General features: G+C 37.1%; 1 protein-coding gene across 1 annotated transcript; it reads right to left on the bottom strand.

Annotated features, from left to right (window-relative positions):
• Nucleotides 1-10677: 10677 nt before the first annotated feature.
• On the bottom strand, nucleotides 10678-19633 carry LOC311288954 (uncharacterized protein). Its single transcript, XM_084406666.1, has 3 exons — nucleotides 19571-19633; nucleotides 18630-18781; nucleotides 10678-13628 (listed from the first exon to the last, which is right to left on the bottom strand). The coding sequence occupies exons 2-3, from the start codon at nucleotides 18712-18714 to the stop codon at nucleotides 12796-12798; spliced, it is 918 nt and encodes a 305-aa protein (XP_084262792.1). The 5' UTR covers nucleotides 18715-18781; nucleotides 19571-19633; the 3' UTR covers nucleotides 10678-12795.
• Between the last annotated feature and the right edge of the window lie 222 nt (nucleotides 19634-19855).

Raw genomic sequence — 19855 nt, 5'->3', positions numbered from 1 at the left:
TATATATATGTAAGCCAGTATATCGGTCCAATGGCGGTCTCCAATAATACGGGGAAGGTTGCTGCGCGTTACTGTCTTTCCTTTTATGCAACACAACAAGATTAAATGAAATACATGTTCTCATTTGTATTACCTCGTTATTTCATCTGACTCCATAAATGAAAAAGGTTTTAATGATATCTGAGCACCATTAAAAGTGAGCGAATGTTTGATTATTCTTTTTAACTCTTTAAGTATATTTTACCCATTCCAGATTAGGAAACTATGTCGCTCAGAGATCCTCATGTCTTCTGTTTAATGCGGGTCTCACGTTCACAAGCTCATCAGTTTAGTCATCAAACAGAGGTAATTGCTATATACCTGAGATCAGTCACATTCACGTTTACACAAAGATACTTTGGTATAGCCCCATGGAATTGCATACACTTTAATTTAACTTAACGTTTACTTCAGTAGAGGTATGGCCACTATTACAGATATAAGTTGACCAACATTACTTCTCTCATAATAGCTCTGGATTGGCCATGCCGTGTTTTCCCACTTACACTTATTTAAAGTAACATTAAATTTAAAGGTAAGACACACCCAAATTTAGATTGGTCAAGCATCATTCGCTGTTTAAATATTAGTCGTCACTAATCTGACGCAAAACTTGCGGGAACATAATAATCCGTTTAATCTACTTGGGAAAACAATTTCAGAGTCAGTCGGAATAAATCAAATGTAACAATTTATTATGTAAAACGCGACGAGCCTTCTTCAACATCTCCCTAAATATTCAGACCAAGGCAGAAACCACTTTTCAAATGTAAACATGAGTTCACAGTAAGAATTTTCATTAATCATTGTCCCAAAATTACTGGGGACAGAGGTTGATTTACATGGGGGAACACCCACAGCAGTTAACAAGATATCTCTAAACTCTCCACACCTTATTACCTTTTGGTTTACTTCTTTGGTTACCTTTGTACCAGTCGCCTGGGGCGGAGTGGCAATCGGAACGATCGGGACTTTTCCCGGTTGGCCGACTGGCTGGCAGGTCGATAAATTATTCATGATCGGCCCATAAATTATTCATAACGGCAGTGAGTGGCCGGAGCGGGAGGGCGCCGGCCGGCACTGTATATCTCAGTCATGGTTACCCCCCCTGCACACTCATCTCATCTCCCGTTATATTCTTCATACAGAACTTTCATGGTCACAAATAATAAAAAATTAATTTGTTTGTTCTTAAATTAACGTAGAATGGAGCAAAACCTCCTGGGAATGGGGAATGCGTTTATCCAATGAACCGATTGCAGGTCAAGTCTATTTACAGAAATGTAGGGAGATAATGAGCGCCCCCTGCCCCCTCGTCTAATGGCATGACCCAAAAATGGCACACGCCAGACAGAGAGAAAGCGAGCAAGTTCGAGGAAAATAAAAAAAAACTGACAGTCAGGAAGGATTAGCGTAGTTGAAGAAGAAGAAAAGAGAAAGGACAAAGGAGGGGCCGAAAAGGCCAGAATGAAGAAGAAGCGGATGCTGGAGGAGGATGCATCAAAGTGCTCAAAAATGATGAGGCTTCGTCAACAACGAGTGCTTTAGGTGAATTGACAGAAAAACAGTGGCTCAAGCATTAACGTACGTTATTGCTAGCCGCCCGTGAACTAGCACAAGCTAGTAAAATGTTGGTAATAATAATGACTAATTTAATTAGTGGTAGGTAGTGGTGTGTGTATTGTATATATTCATACTATAATGACGTCGCCAATTAATAATCGGTAACACTTTATAATAAAGTTCAGTTGTAAGTAATTTATAAGTGGTTAGTTTATGATAAACTATATTATTTACAAAACATTCATAAATGTGATTTGCTAACATTTTATGTATGTTTTGTAAATTCCGTTACAAGTCATTTACAAGTGATTAGTAATGATTAACTAAATCATTCACAAAACATGACTATGGGTTTCATAAATGTTTCAATATTTAAATAAATTATGTTACATTATTTTGTATGTTTTGCCCACATAAGGTGCACAGTGAGTGGTTAAAGACTCCATGTGTTTCAGAGAAGACAGCTGTCTATACCCTCACCAGTCAGCACTTACACTGCAGTACACACTACAGTGTTCAACACCTGTGTAAACTATTCATCACTTGTAAATGTATGTGTTCATAGATTACCACATCAAGAATCTATAAGGCATAAGATCTACAAATCTTATCTACGAATGATGTGTAACACATTTACAAGTGATAGTTTACACTTTAGATTATTAGGGGATGCAGAAAGTGTTGTAAATGATTTATTCATGCGTTTACACATCATCTATAACAGGTGTTGAACACTTACTTACCTGTTACAAATGATCTGTACATGTATTCAAGGCATTTACAACACTTAGTTTATGCACCCTCTAATTGCTACATACAAACTTTTTTTCATTTTATTTAAACATAATTTAACATTTATGAAATGCATGTTTTGTAAATGATTAGATAATCATTAACTAATCAATTGTAAATGACTTACTGAATCTACAAAACATACATAAAATAACATATCACTTGTAATATATGAATGCATAGGCATGTTTCGTAAATAATTAGTTAATCATTTACTAATCACTTGTAAATGACTTGTAACGGAATTAACCCTAAAACCGTATTCTGGACAAATGTGGGCAAAATCATTTTGATTTATTTTTAAAAAATACTTCCCTTGATCTGAGCGGTACAAGACTTGGCCACTTTTCCTAAGTTTGCCTCCTGAACACACACAATTTTTTTGACTCAATTCTACAATGTTAAGTGGGTGAAAAAAAAAAAAAATCCTTCATCTTGTATTTGGGTAAAAAATGGGCACCCATAGAAATGAATGGGAAAAAGTGAAAGTGACAGTGAAAGTGAAAGTGAAAGTAATGTAATTTAGAGTAAAAACTGTAATTTAGAGCATTCTTCTTGTTTTTTTGTAAAAATAAATCAATAGATCCAATACAATGCATATCTAACATACACACAAATGAAGGGCTGATCCTGTACAACATTCTCATCATGCCAAAAACTCACACTCAAAAAAATATTGATAATTTACATTTACAAGACAGTGATATAACATTTATAATAAATAAAAAATAGGGTCACATCTGAGTCCTCTGTGCCCACATTTGTCCACAATTACAGAATTAAGGGCTATAAAGTGAATACGGTTTGAGGGCTACCAAAAAATACATAAAATGTTAGTATAACACTTGCTAATCATTGACAAATTGCGAATTTTTTGAATCTAGGCTAACGAGTTGTATTTTTGGGGAAAATATTATAATACATTAACAATGTATTGGAACACATTCATTTTCTTCACACAGATAGTGCATCCAAAAATGTTAGTGTTAACATTGAAATTCATGTGCAGCTTAGCCAGCATTGTTACAGCATTGTTTTTTGGGGGGAACACACAGCCTACGGTATACACTATCGGGAAAACGCAATTATCGTTATGCTGTAAAAAAAAAAAAAATTGTATGTGAGCCTGTTCTGTTTTTTCCACACAGTCTCAGAATTCAGTCAGACTCAGCCCAGCGATGATGTTGATCAGACAATGCTAGGAGAAGTCACGACAACAAGTACAGGTGTGCACACATTGCACAATGTTATAGGTACAACAGAGGATAGAATGCAGTGAATAGGCTAAACAAAATGCAGATGTTCATTAGTGAAATATGATAGGGAAATGTAATGATTGCAACATATGGAGAATGAGACATTATACTGGAAAGACATACTGTCTTAGTGTAACATAAGTGTGGATTATTCATATGCAACTAATTTGTATATATCATTTATGCAATTGTGTTGCATTTAACCATGTAGTGGTAATACTAATACTAATAATAGCTGTTTTTATTTTACGGCATCTTAACCAGACATAGGGGAAGATGCTTTGTCAGTCAGTGCAAGGGAGAGTGAATCCTCAGGGTCCAGGATAGAAACAGATAAGGAGAGGGATGTGGAGAGTACAGAGGCTGGACCAGCTGAGGAGGAGACTGAAAGTGTAGAAGTTGGACCAACTGAGGTGGAAATTGAGAGTATAGAGGCTGGACCTGCTGAGGAGGAGATTCAAATCGTCAATTATTTTGCCCGTCCCAAGTCTAAAGATCTGTCTTTATTTTTTCAATATCACCCCCAACAAACCCCAAAAAGAACCTTGCCTAATATTTTTCATAGTAGGGATGGGATCAACCGCAAGTGGTTGACTTACTGTGAAGAAAGCCATGCTCTCTTCTGCACAGTTTGTTTAGCATTTTCAAAGCCCTCTGCTTTTGACAGCGCTTTTGTTAGAGGAGGCATGCAATCCTGGAAGCATGTACATCAAAGAATTGAGGAGCATGAAAGAAGTCGTATCCATCAAGACTGTCAAGAAGTCGTATCCATCAAGACTCGTATCCACCAATACTTCATTCACTCACCGCGAAGTCTTGTTTTAGTGTTACACTGCATTTCTGAGCATTCTCCTGGTTTTGGATATCTTGCCCTGTTTCCTGGATTACTCTCTTGCATCTGGTCCCTGCCTGTTTGCCTGTTTGCCTGTTTGCCTTGACTGCCTGTGTATGACCCTTGCCTGTACATTGGATTACGCCTCTGGATTGCCCCATACAATAAAGCTGCGTTTGGATCTCAACCCTCGTCTCGGAGCAGTTCGTAACATTATTACAATTTAAAATAATTGTATTCTGTTTGAATGTATTTTAAAATGTAATTTATTGGCAGAGCTGAATTTTCAGCATCAGCACTCCAGTCTTCAGTGTCACATGACCCTTCAGAAATCATTCTAATATGCTAATTTAAAGCTCAAGAAACATTTATTATTACCAATGTTGAAAACAGTTGTGTACTTTTTTTTTTTTTTTTTTTCAGGATTCTTTGATAAAACACTTGAAATAGAAGGCTTTTGTAACATTATAAATGTCTTTACTGTAACTTTTGATCAATTTAACCACTGTCAAAACGATCCCCATTCACACAGATCCTACTAAAAACACTGTTGCTGCCAGGCCATTAGATGGAAACACTATAGACTGAACACGTATACGCATGTGCATGACATCATCGTCTTCAGGGGCCCGTTCTTCGTACGTTGCTTATTACATCCGAGATCAAATGACACATCCAAGATGATGTCATCGTGCGAATCATGATCTGGCTAACTCGGTTCTTCGAACACACTTGCCGGATATGATTAGTATCGCTGGATTGAGTTATCTGAGATAATTGCGCGTTCATGCGCTGGTTTAAAGGGGATATGTGTCGATAGTAGAAACATTGATCAGCAACGCTGCTATTGGCTGTTCAGCGTGGCCAAAGAGCGGGCTCAGTTTTTCTCCTCAGCAGAGCAAGAACTAATAGTCGTAAGTTTATTCGGAATTTTAATGTTTAATCAAAACGCTAGGGAACACCTCAAAGTCTGCAAAAGCCACTAGAATATGGGAACAAATAAAAGTACAAAAATATTCTACATAATGGTAATTTTTAGTTATATTATAGTCTCTTTTATAAAAGGCACTGTTAAATAAATGGTTGTCTGTTTATAAAAGCAATTAAGAAAAAGGCTGAGAAAAAAAAGAAAAGATCTTAGTAGCCTACACTGTAAAATAGTTTTTGCTGCATTAAATTAAGGCTGTATAGTCATTTCAACTGTTAAATCTTGAGTAATGATGAATTGCTTTGACTTGTGAAAGTGAAAACTAATAAACTTATGTTAATGTAAAAATATTTTGCCATGAGTTATTGATCACATTTTTCCCCAGTGTAGTTCATTGTAATGACATTGGCCCTCATTTATCATTCTTGCGTAGAAATGGGCGTATATATTGGCGTAAGATTATGCTTACACTCCTCTCATCGCCTGATTTATGAAGCTGTGCGTACCTTTGAAATCCAGGTGTACGCAATACCTGCCCTTGATAAATGCCGCGGCTGGAAACGAGCGTCATTAGAATAACACGCCCTTATATATTCAAGTCTCCGCTTCCCCCACGCCCTCATTTTACGCCATGGACACACGGAAGACGGCAAAGAAGAGAAACTTCTCCGACGTTGGATGAGCAAATGACCTATCACAATGCATTATTTTACAGCACGTGTTTTGAAACAATTAGTATTTAATTTCGTATCACGTCACATGTATTGGGGTGAACAATAATGATGATGATGTGATGTGGAGTACCATTCATTCACATTAATAATTGCATGACAATTTGTAATAGTCTTCGTATTATTTATGATTTTTATTATTAATGACGCTTATTGTTATTTAGAAGAAGAATATCGTTATTATTATTATTTGTATTATTATTATTATTATTATTTAAAAGAAGAAGAATGTCATTTTTATTATTTTGTCAGTCTGAATTATTTTTTTATTTTTTGTCATTGAAAGCCTTTTTATTACTGAACAAAAAAAAGAGGTATACTTTGCCTGGAGTGTTATAAAGTTGTGGATGGTTGTCTTTTTAAAAAAGTCTTTTGTCTTTTATTTTTCGTGTTCGCATTTATGAGGAAAAAGCATTGTTACGTGACAGTTATCCATTACGGACGTGAGCGCTGTGAAAGCGGCATGCTTTAAAACTTTCACAGAGACCTCAAACAGAAAGCACAAAGCCTTTCTTTAAAGCGAATTTCGTTTTGTATTAATTGTATCTTAATTTTAATCAGTGTTTCATTATCCAATTTTCTGGATTTAATGCCTAAATAGCAGAGATAATCACGGAGGCGCCAGCGCCTGAACTGGATAACGTTAAGCTATCATCCATGAACCGAAACTCAACGTATAAGGTAGACTGATCGCCTCACACACCTAAAAAAAATAGAAATATATCTAATATCTACAGAAATCTCTACTTTTAAACAGAACCATTCAAAACAAAATAAAATGATGTAGGCCTAATCTGTATGAAATGTGTATTTCTCTCCGGCGCGTTCACTACTGCGAAGATCGCGAGTCAGACTTCATCTTTGCAGCCGACACAGAAAACCACATGTTTTTATTGGTTTATTAAGTAGGCCTACAAACAGGCGAGTTATGAAAAATTGAGTGTGAGGGATTTGTTCACTTCACACAAAAAGATCTTGGAATGAGATGGCTATATAGCCTATCGTTTAGTCCACTGTCTAATTTAGAGATTTTTTTTTTAACCGACTACCGACAACTTTAATCGGTTCATACGGTCAACCATCGGTCAAACGGTCATCGGTTAACATCCCTATGTTGTTGTTTTTTTACAGTGGGTCATAACCTATCATATCTTTTAGTTTGTCAGTGCGTTTTGTGGTGTTAGGAATTGTTTTTCTGCGCATTCCCGCACTCAAAACGTGCGTACACCACCTCCTGAGCTGGCGTAGGATTTGAGCGTGCCGTACGCCAACGTCCATATTGATAAATCTCAAAGTCACCGTGGTTTTGGGTGTACGCCAGGTGTACGCTGGAAATTTGGTGTACGCACTTTTGATAAATGAGGGCCATTGTGTTTTCCTCTTTTGTGCAATTTTACACAATACACCAACACTTGTATCTGTTCCCAAGAAAGTGGTGGCTGAAATATGTGCAGTAAGTGGACATTTTCTAACTTTCCAAAGGAAAGAAAGAATAAGACTTTGTAATGTCCATTTGTTTCCATTGCACTGGACAGTGAATAAACCCTCTCAGATAACTGTCATATGGAGGAACTAGCCTACCTGCAAGTGCATAAATAACTTTACTTCATTTATACTTGTATGCTTTATGGCTGCAATATAAGTTGCAGGATTCCACATCTACAGAAAGGCCTACAGAAGAATCTGCACAGACAGAGGACACATAGGCCTACAGGTGGGCATATAGCCAACTTTTCCTTTTTATTTGTTGCATGAGGCATGTGTCTAATATCTCTTGTTGCAGGCACTTGACCACTGGCTTTTCTTTACAAAGAACAATTGAAATAAAACTCAAGGAACTAAGCATATTTGTCTTTTATTAAACATTTAATGAAAAGTTTTTTTTTTGTGGCAATGTTGTGTAATATGGCACATGCAACAATGTCACAGGCCCTGTCAGGTGTGCAACCCCTCAAGAGTTTTCAGACACTGACATCTTCCCTTTAGTTAGCCAAAGTTCATTTCATTGTGTGCCCTTGTCCTGGTTAGAGCTGCATTGTAACTGGTTTGGGTCAGGGAATGGGGTCATAAAACACCTGTCTGCAGGCAGGAACATGTCATAATCACCTATGAAAAAATGCAGTTCTGTTAGGATCAGCATAAGTGTATGTAATACAGTGAGCTTGATATTTAATTGTGGAACTTTGCTTACCACTTTCAAATAATGTGCATAAATGTGAATCTCTGAAAATGCTTCAGTCATGCACAGATCCTGGACATTTTGCTTTCACTTTTGTGATATGGAAGATTTTAGTCAACTGCCTTTTTTTTTATTCGATATAATATTACTAATCTGGAATATTAAGAATCACAATAGTAACTGGGCTGCACATTTACATTGTGAACCCCCTTTCTGTTCACATAATCCCCTTCATTGAGGCCTTGATGGCAGTCTATGGTCTAGCCTATAGTCTATGGTACCAATCACGTTAGTGAAGCCTGAGTGACATATACTATTACAGTATATGGCATGGTCATGATTGAATCATCTTCATAAAAAATTATGATAGCCTAAAAAAACTGCTTTACAACATTGGGTCTTAAGTGGCTTGAAAATGCCACCAAAAAAAAACTAAAACTGTTTTTTAAACCTAAAAGCGCCAGGTAAAGTCCGAATGACACGACAGACAGCACTTTCCATCAGGTTCTCCGCATCTCCAATAGTGTAAAGGAAAGAGCCACTCGCAAATAATTTTAGGGCAATGCAAACAGTTTATGCTGTAGTTAAAGCCCGACTCCGACAAGTCGAAAATAAATGTGCGTTTCCAACAATTTAATAATGTAAACGACAATCTCACGAGTCACGAGAAAAATATATATCTCAGAAAGTGCACTATCGCGCTGCGCTGGACTTCCCGTATCAGCTCCGCTTATGAAGCCGCAGTCTAATCCTGTTAACATGAAATAAGCCTGCTCCCGAGCAGGTTTAAGATTGCGCACCTGTTGCTATGACAGCAAGTCCAGGATGAGCGTCGAAGAACCAAACAATTCAAGATCATGCCAAATCGCCAACAATGAAATCCAGCTAACTGAGTTAGCGACGTACGAAGAACGGGCCCCAGATATTCTCGGTTTTGTTGTTTGCACAGATCGTTTTCAAAAACGTGCACTTTGAAACCCATTTTCAAAACTTTGCGTTTTCAGGCACCCAAAATGCCATTGTTGTGTAAATGAACAGCCAAAACGCACAAAAAGTTTTAAATTGAAAACGGTTGGTTGAAAACGGTGTGTTCAGGAGGAGGGGGAGGATGTGGCGAAGGGGTGGTGACAGGAGGCAGTGCGGGAGGAGTGGTGATGGGAAGACGACGATTCCCCGGCTGTGGTGGACGGCCGGTGGTGCGGACCTAGAGACTGGCAGTGACGAGAGCCTACAGTGGAGACGAGGAAGGGTTGCGCCAAGGTGTAGACGGGACTGTCAACATCTGGGGGACGATCGATGGAGCCGATGGATCCTAGGGCGCAGATGGAGAGACGATGGAGCAGAGTGACGTCGCTGGCATCGGAGGCCTAGGTGACGTTGCAGCGATGACCGACGGAGGCGGAGCCAGAGTACCCTAAGACTGAGACGATGGCGGTATGACTGAGGCTCGTCCAAAGGGAAGGATGAGCCCGCTGCAGCCGTAGAAGAGGGAGGAAAGGAACGTATCGGGAGATCCGCAAGTCCATGGTGGAGGTTGGTGTGACAACTGACGAAGGGGGAGCCGCTGGGACGAGGGAACCCGGTTGAGTCGAAAGGCCAAGGGGGTCTGTTGGAGCCGCCAGGTCGAGACAGGCCGATGCGATCAGGGGCCGGAACCGGAGGTTGCTCGACCTGAGCCTCGACGTCACTGCATGGCGATTCCGGAGATGGTGTATGGCTGCAAACCTCCAGCAGAGGCGGGGCTGGATGACTGGCTGAGAAGGTCAGTGACAGAGGCAGATGGAGACTTGGAAGGGTTGAAGGTAATGTATAGTTCATGCAAGTCTCTGTGCTGTTTAGAAACAGCGATGAGGGTTTAGAGGAAATTGAATAGTCACAGTCAAAACAATCTATTGTATTGTCTAAAAGCAGCGAAGTATAAGAAATGGGGTGGAATAGGGTGGGAGACGATACCTCTGTATGGAAATCCATCAGCCAGTCTTCAATTACTAATTCCACCAGCGTACCCTCAGCCACCGATATCACGGGCTCACACCCCTGGTCAGACTCACTGGAAGTTTTCCCCTGATCCAGAACGGGGTCTTCAGGGACTCGTCGTCCAGGGTGCAGGTGACAGCAAGATAACAAAAATCTTTAACAAAATAAATTATGGCTCTCCTGAGCCAGGACGATCACCTTAACCCTTTCGTCCATTTTGGGCGGTCTGGTCATCTGTCACAGTGTGTTTGCAGGCAAACAGATGAATAAAGTTCCCAACAAAGTTTAATGTCAAGTAGACTCAAAGCCAGGCAAACAGGCAAAACACAACTTAACGTGAACAGCAGGAACTTAAATGCACAATGGTGATGAGATGAATAACCAACAGCTGATTGTTAGTGTCCATGGTTACAGATAGGTACAGTCAAAGGAACACATGAACTGAAGAATTACAAACTAAAAGTCCAAGAACAAAACTAAACAGAACAGAATGGTGACAGTCTGATTTACCTAAGAACATTGGTTATATATGTTTAACATTAAAAAGAATGGTAGAGAATTAAGGAATTTAGGAACTGGATTGTGTTAAATAGTGTGAAAACACTCATTTTTATTTTATTTTATGACTTCGATTCTTTACTGAACACCAATATTACATAATTTACATTATGACATAAAAGACTTTACACTGTTGTTGGATAGATCAAATTAAAATAGCATGCGTTTTAATGCGTCTGACAGAGTTGAATAGAAAAAAAACATTTTCTGATAAACTGTTCCCTAACATGGTTCATTAGCCGAGACCTTGATCTACAAATATATCAATTTATAATAATGTTTTATTAAATAATAAAAACTAACTTCTAAAATATGTTTTGTCCCTTATCTCAAGATTCATTGATTTAATAGTTTGGGCTCTGTTGTTAATTGTAACCTTTAATATTATAGTAATGTGCAAGGGCTGCCTTTAGAGTTTACAGATGGATTTAACCTTAGGACAATTTTGATCACATCATGTCACACCGTTGTGATCGCACACAAAGTAAACTAAAAACACCTCAAATCAGTGATGATTTTGATCGAATTTTAAGCTATTATTCAATGTGCGGCTGGAACTAGTCCCAACTAGTCCCATATTTGAAAGCATGTTTACAAGTACATTCACTTGTACCTTTATTTATATAGCGCTTTATACAATACAGATTGTTTCAAAGCAGCTTTACAGTAATAACAGAAAAGTTATGCATTTCGGCTGTTGTTCAGCTGAAGTCAATGTTGATTCAGTTCCATTACAAAAATCATCAAATATTAAATTTTGTTCATTTCATCTATAAGGCAATGCTGCAAAAAATGATATCATCTTCCAGCTCAGTTCAGTTCTAATACAACTGCGTCAGTAGTCAGATCAAAAATATTGTTGAATATTACATTTTCATCTCTTACTAAAGATGAATGAAATAATGTAGTGCAATGTTCATTATTTATGTAAAGATTAATTATAATCTTATATAAAAGACAGTACTCCCAGTATGGGAGTTTATTGGATTTAGAGAAAAATCACCCCAGTCTGCAGGACTTGCTGATCAACAGTGAGAGCAAAAGGGACAAAACCACCAACCTCCGTGTCCATCATCCTGCAGATTTCACCACTGTTCAGAGAATAAGTTGTTTGTGCTAGTCCTGAAATGGGAAATGTTACAATAACCCGTTATCTGCTGACGTCTTTCTGTGTTTTGTTTTTATTTTACATCCCTTGATGCTTTTGGTCCAAAATTTTGCTCATTTGGATAAAAATTTAAGAATTATCGTAGGTTTACTTCAGATATCTTTAAAATGAATATTTTGTTGTATTTTTACAAAGCCTGTTCTTAAAAATATTCCATAAATTTCAGAATTGTATCAGTGTCTTAATTCATTCAGAAAATTTGACAAGTTGCCAATGTTTTCTTTTAAATGAGTCTACAAAGTTTTAAGTCCAAAGGCTTCATGAACAACATATTTCAATTTGGGTATCGCATTTATTGGATTTGGGTTACAAATGGGGACGGGTTAAGGTATTAGTTGTAATGCTAAAGCTTATTTATAACACTGTTGAACTTAATTCTTTCTCTCTCCTGGTTATTACTTAGGCAGTGTCAAATAAGCCAGAGTCTCAATTGTTTTAATTGTATGCAAAAGAGTGATTCATTAGCTTAAAAAAAGAAAAGAAAATATGAATTTGACTAATAACATTTTTTTTTCAAGGTTTCAATAAATATCACAGTATCTCGTTACCGTGAATTCTTTTGGCCACGATAACCACGGTGTGAAAAGTCTAATATTGGGACAGCCCTAATTTGCATTGTGCTATTTCAGAGCAAAACAGAAATTTAACTAATATTTTGATTCAGAGGAAGCAAAAAAATAATGGAATGACTCCTCTAAACAATCGAAATTTGAGGAGTCAGTAGTGTTATGTTTATATGAAGAAAATAGAAAGTCTTAAAGCCTCATCACATTCAGAATTCCACAATTTCATGAGTTTGCAAATGACTTTTCAGGTCTCTTTGATATGTGAAACTCTTCTCGCACTGAAGACATCTGAAAGGCTTCTCTCCAGTGTGAAGCCTCATGTGAGTCTGAAGATTTCCTTTAAGTGTAAAACTCTTTCCACAATGAGGGCAGATGAAAGGCTTCTCTCCAGTGTGAAGTTTAATGTGAGTGTTTAGGCTTCTTTTATGACTGAAACTCTTTCCACATTGAGGACATATAAAACAATACTCTCCTGAGTGAATCCTCATGTGGCATTGAAGGGTTTCTTTACAACTGAACCTCTTTCCACACTGAGCACAAATGCAAGGCTTCTCTCCTGTGTGAATGTTCATGTGAGTATTAAGACTTTCTTTTCGTGAAAAGCTCTTCCAACACACATTGCAGGTGAAAGGGTTTTCTCCAGTATGAATTCTCATGTGCGCATTTAGGTTTCCTTTATGTGTAAAAAACTGTCCACACTGAGTGCAATTGTAAGGCTTCTCTCCAGTGTGAACTCTCATGTGGGCTTTAAGGTTTTGGTTTTGAGTGAAACTCTTTCCACACTGAAGGCATGTGTAAGGCTTCTCTCCAGTGTGAACTCTCATGTGGACTTCAAGGTTTTGTTTTGAATTTAAACTCCTTCCACACTGGAAGCAGGTAAAGTAACTGTTAGATTCGGTCTTCTGAGCTCTTTTCCGTGAGGAAGTCGTGTCAGTCTTTTTGGATTTTTCTCCAGTCATGAAATCATGATGTTTCTCATTCTGATTTTTCTCTTCCATTTCATTCAGTTCTTCACTCTCCTCTTTTAGTGACATCAGGTCTGAAGTAAAAAAAACAAAAAAACAAAACAAATAAAAGTTAACCCCCCACAGAGCAATAAGAATAGATCTATTATAACATCACTGGACAACATAGACCACGAAATTCTTATGGAGAGCATTAGCATGGTTTAGGTTCTATCTTTCGGAGCGCTAAAACTTTGCTTGCTTAAATGAAGAAATTAAGTGACACAGGGCTCTGTATTAAGTCCTATGCTTTTCTCCTTTTATAGATCTTATGTAGCCCCACCCCTTTGCAGCGCTGTGCTCGTTGTCTTTTGACTTCCGGTCTGTATTTTCATAGCGATCTTGCGTATTTATGTATGAAAGTCTCGTTTTAAAATCTTCCCGGTCTACTGACATTTGTTAAGACATCTGATTTAAACATCACAATCCTCATGATAACTTTTGTTAACTTTACTTTAAGTAAATCAACTTCAAAAGCTAATTACTCCTGGACAGCAATGCCATAGAAATATATAGAGCGACCGCAAAAACGGAAGTTAAAAGACAATATTCTAAAGATGGCGGCGCCCTTGTTTCTCTGGTGCATAAGGTCTATACTCTTTAACTATAGAGACACATTATCATTAGCTTTCACTGTTTTGGCACAGTTTGGCACAATTTAAGTGATACTTAAAGTGAAGTGGCAATACAACAGTACAATAAACAAGAAGTTTATATGAATAGACTTACATTTTAGACACAATATTGTTAATTTTGTTAAAAGAAAATATTTCCAAACAAAGACACATCAGAATCGTTGCATATCCAAGGAGCACACAGAGGTGTTTTGTTAATGAATGATCCAGCGTTGTTGAATGAATCGAGTCAATGATTTAAAGGGTTAGTTCACCCAAAAATGAAACAATTGTCATCAATTACTTACCCTTATGTTGTTCAAAAGACTTTTGTTGATATTCAATACACAAATGAAGATATTTTAAATGAAATTTGAGAGATTTCTGTCCCTCTACTGATAGTCTATGCAACTACCATTTTGTCGATTCGAAAAATTCATAACGATTGTATCCAGAACCGGTAGTGTTTTTTTTTAAAAACCGGAACCGTGCGAAGTTTCGGTTCCAAAAACGGTTCTGGGCCAATGTGCGGGCGAAGTGCTGGGAGCTTATCCTTTAATAGCGACGTCTCACTCAACTCATGATTATTAAAATAGTAATGAAAGCACTCGCGCTACGGGGGGTGGGGGGGGGGGGGTGGGTGGGGGGTGTATTGTATCCTGCCTGTTCTGTTTCAGAGGACAATTTAATTAATCAGCTCACACACACACACGATCTCGATTCAAACACCCACTCGATCTTATTCCTAAAATGTCAAAAACTTCACACTGGAACGTCTGTTTGCGCTGTCGCTGAGAGAGCAGTTGTCAATATTAAACAGCTAATTACTTTCACAATCTTTTTTAACAACACAGTATCGGTATTTCGGTGTTTCAAATATTCAAATGATCACAGAAGTACTGAAAAAAAAAAGTTTATAGTTCGAGAATAAACACTGATGTCTACGGTAGCAACCAAAACAGAGTAAATCACCTTTTGAAAGTCGCTTCAGAATTTACTAAATGTATAATGAGCGAGTACATCATGAATGCCTTTTTTCAAAACGTGTTTTTGTCTTATCCTGAATCACTATGGTAAGCCTGTAATAAGTGTTTATACTCGGACTACTTTACACCGGCACCGCTGCGGAGTAGCACAGTGCCTGAGTGACTCACCCGCGTCATAGAAATAAACAGAGAAGTAGCTCCGGCTACAATGTTCTTCCGCAAGACGCATGCAGTTCTGTTTAATTAACTTCTAGAGCACTGATTCATCCAGTAATGAAGTGAAGTCTTTATGAATCAATCATTCAAATCGAAATATTATGTTTCACCTGTCTGGATCTTACATGTGTGTTCAAATATATTCAACCCTTTCTGAGAGGGTATTCTCCACTGCTGGAGATACAATAAGCTACAGGAGAGGTCCCAAATTATACTAGAGAATGCAGAAATATTTATTTTCCTTCAGAAAAAATGATCATTTGTGCAAAAATTGCAAAAAAAAATTGTTGACATTACCAGTCTGTTAAACTCATTTGACAAGTATAAGAAATAAACAAAAAGGATTGTGCATTTTCCCCTTACTACTATTTTTTATTTTTTTTTATTAGTTGTTTTAATAATTCTTATTGAATGGGAACCGAAACCGGAATCGTTTGGCGGAACCGGAAAATGTCTTACGATTCCCAACCCTATTCATCATATAAAGCATATGATTTAATCAAAATTTTCTGAAGAGACACAATTATACAGTACTGTGCAAAAGTCTTAGGCATGTTAATATCCCCCCCCAAAAAATGGTTTTAAGTCAGTTATTTATATCATTTGCTGTAGTGTGTCAGTAGGAAATATCAGTTTACATTTCCAAACATTCTTTTTGCCATTAATTGTAATAATCCAGTAAGATTTGTGTATGCACAAGGAGTCTGACAACAGCCGGTATGATCTGATCTCACCATCATCAAGTCTGTCTGTGATTACATGAAGAAACAGAAAAAACTGAGACAGACTAAATCCAGAAGAACTGCAGGAACGTCTCCAAGATGCTTGAAGAAACCTTCCTGCAAAGCTACCTGAAAAACTATGCGCAAGTGTACCTGGACAAAAGCCGTTTTAAACGCAAAGGGTCGTTACACCATATATTGATTTGAATTAGTTAATAGAAGTTAAATCATAAATAAATTCAATTTGTGATTTTATTTTTGAAAGCATTCTCACTTTACAGCATTTTAACACAAGTGCCAGTACTTTTCACAGTACTGTAGCTTTGCAGGAAGGTTTCTTCAAGCATCTTGGAGATGTTCCCGCAGTTCTTCTGGATTTAGTTTGTCTCAGTTTTTTCTGTTTCTTGTGTTCACATGTAGCCGAACTACATGAGGGTGAGTAATTGAAAATTAAAAAAACAATAAAAAATTTTGGGTGAACTCTCCCTTTAATGAACAATAGACAATCTTTTTTTTTTCTTTTTTTTTTTATAAATTAGCTATTTTGAATGAATCAGCTGAATCAATGATTTGATGACTCACTCATTAAGACAATGACTCGCTAACACCTACCAGTGGTTGTAGTTTCATATTTAAAAGTATTGTTTCAGTTTTTCATATAAATATCCATTTATTTTTTACTTGGTTTACTTGGTCACCACCACCAAGGTGAATTGGTTTAGTCTTGACTTCTGGTCGTGACTCGTGAGTAACAGTTGGTATGGGGGGATCAGGGGAAATCTGTTGATTGTCGATGTCGAGTGCCAAATAAGAGATGGACAAGAAACGTCAAAGCCATCAGGTGCCCAATTTAGAAACGAGCGAAAGATAAAGGTATGCAACTATGTTTTCTCTGTATGATTACGGTATCCATGTCATGAATGAAGGGGCAATATTAATTGGTGGGTATAACTCTTATTTGTTAGCCTTTTTGCTATGATTCTTGCTATGCTTAACAATAATTTGGTTTTAACTCAAACACGAGATCTAATTGGGGGGCGCTCGAAGGGGGGTCTCGCCCAGGGTGTAATTCAATGTAGAACCGCCACTGTAGGGTAGAAAACTTTCCCAAGGACCGCCTCATAAATATAATGGTGATTAAACCCAAAGTTATTGTTAGATGGGAGTAATGAACACAATATGCTTGTTTAATTGGCTCAAATGGCCCCCATCTGTTTATATGGACTTTCTAATAATACAGCAGCACTAGGTCAACCTCAGAGGGCATTTTTAAGGTTGCAGTAAATCAGTTTAAAGGGCAGTAGCATTTTATTATTATATTCAAAATTAATGTAAAATACCAGTAGATAAAACTAAATTTTTATCGACATTATAAACATGTATTTTAGTTGCCCATGTGTTTATTTTATAGTAGCCTATAAAAGAAATGATAGTTGCATTCATTACAAACAACATTTATTTTAAAGCCTAAACTAATGCATTTAAAGCAAAACTGAAATTGCAGTTTGGCTCCGTTTTCTTTCGACACAAATCCAAATGTTTCCATAGTCAAATCTATTTGGATGCTAAACTATTATTTATTTTGTAAACAAGGCTTTGTACTTCACCTGTGTCCCAATACCCACGTAAAGCATCATCCTTCACATGCGCGTTTGCGTTTTGAACAGAACGTGAACTGCTTTCTGGAGCGAGTCACAAAAATGAGCTGAAACTATAGCGTACTTGCCTCACAGACACGAGAACTAAGTCAATAAAATCTTTAAGTAGGCCTATCTACTTTTAAGTTTTAAGTCTACTTTTAACATCCTACCCATGTTTAGCTTATTTGACGTTAAATGCATATAAGTCACTTAACACCTTTCGGATGATACAAAAAAACAACTTATAGTCCATAAAATACGTTTTTCAACCCCACTTTGAGAACCCTTGGCATAATTGATATAAACTTTCTTTGTTTTCAATTCTTAAGTAGATATAGGGTTTAAACTTTAAAGGAATACTCCACACAAAAATGAAAATCTCTCATTTACCTCATTCTTATGTCGTCCCAGATGTATATGATTTACTTTCTTCAGATGAACACAAGGAAAGATTTATGTCATGCATTAACTCATTAACCTGTATGCCAGTTGGGTCGATACAATTGTTTAAAATTTGTATTTTTCTCTTACACACACACACACACACACGTTTATTGGTTTGATTTAGAAAGCTTTTTAGGCTACTTTCTTATTTTCTTAACTTAATGTGTGATGTCATAATATTGAATGTCTTAACTGGAAATATGTTTTGTTTTTTTAGGTGCTTTTGAAGGCAGCATTAGTATTTGTCTCATGTGATCTCAACATTTCTGTCCATGTGAGGGACCCGCTCCATGTCAAATAAAACCACTTTAATTAAGCCATTCATGTGACATTCTTCAAAAATATCATTCATTTCTGTAGAGGCATTTTAATAAGGTTCAAATGACTGAGTTCAGCTTTGAGAATGAAACCAACCTGTTTGTTCCTCAGTATCTTCAAGTTTCACTATGAGTATTTCTTCAATCTTCATGTCTTCACTCTCCTCTTTAATAAACGCCATCTTTATAATAGTGTGTCACGTGGATCTCAGCTGCTTCACCAGGAGTTTCCCTGTGTGTTTGGACACTCTGTTAAGAAAAATTAACAGAAATATAAAAAATAAGCTCCATAGATCAGTAGAGAGTAAATGGTCTCTAATTATCATGATTAGAGATCCAACTTAAGAACACGCTGTAATGGTGAATTATATTATTATTATTAGTAGTAGTAGTAATAGTATGATGTAGTGTATTGCAGACTGAGACACTATATCACAACTAAAAAGAGGTTTGAGTCCCCTTTAAAGTTCAGGTATTTGTTCAATTTGCACACTAAATAATGGGTCCTAGAGGGAATGAGGTCCACCCATCACAGTTTCACAAAATCCTGCGGGAATACAGCTAGATCTTCTCAAATGTTAAACATCATCCAGCCCTAAATCTGCTCGATGTTAAAGAGTTAAGCCATTATAATATGATTTTCTGTAAAGCTAACGTTACTTTGAAACTAAGTGTTTTGTGGGAAGAAAATTTTTTTTGACTTGAATGAACCAAGTGCAATATTCCTTTTATATAATAGACACTAAATCTACCATTGTAAATTATAAAGGCACATTGTGGTGTTGTTTTAAACTCAGTTCCACTTTCACCGGAGTTAAATTGTTTTTCTTCCACGCTCTCATCACTTGCTAGTGCTCGAATTCATAAAATGAGACGCATCTTTTCTGGTACTAGTGTTGTGGGGCTTTGCTCTCAAAAATGACGTTCATTCATGTTAGATAAAGCAAAACAACATTTACATCGTTTGTATATATATATTAAAAAAAAATTATACCGAATGGCTTAAACACATAATTTTAAACAGTTAAAAACACAAACCTTTCTTCTGCGAATGCAGGAGGAGGAGCGCGGCGCCGCCTTATGACGTCATATTATCATGCCAAAATAAAAGTCCTATTCACGTATTAAAATATCAAAGCCGGGTGAGGGGTCGGGTGAGGGGTCGGAAACTTTTTTCAATAACAAGCCAATTTTTGTTTGATGCTTTTTTAGTGCCACAGTAAAAAATATTATTTTACTTTTATAAAATGAGCAAGGATTAAACATGAGCCAGATTATTCAAAACAAAAAATATACAACAATAGGTAACATGTTGCAATGTGT

This window comes from Rutilus rutilus (genome assembly GCF_951802725.1).
Source record: "Rutilus rutilus genome assembly, chromosome: 4".
Taxonomy (NCBI): domain Eukaryota; kingdom Metazoa; phylum Chordata; class Actinopteri; order Cypriniformes; family Leuciscidae; genus Rutilus; species Rutilus rutilus.
This window is presented reverse-complemented; position numbering and strand designations above follow the sequence as displayed.

Excerpts from the sequence above, each read along its gene's own strand:
- LOC311288954 (XM_084406666.1), bottom strand. The coding sequence starts at position 18,714 with ATGGCGTTTATTAAAGAGGAGAGTGAAGACATGAAGATTGAAGAAATA. Across the intron at positions 13,629-18,629 it reads AGATACTGAGGAACAAACAG|ACCTGATGTCACTAAAAGAG; the intron begins GTTGGTTTCATT and ends TTTTTACTTCAG.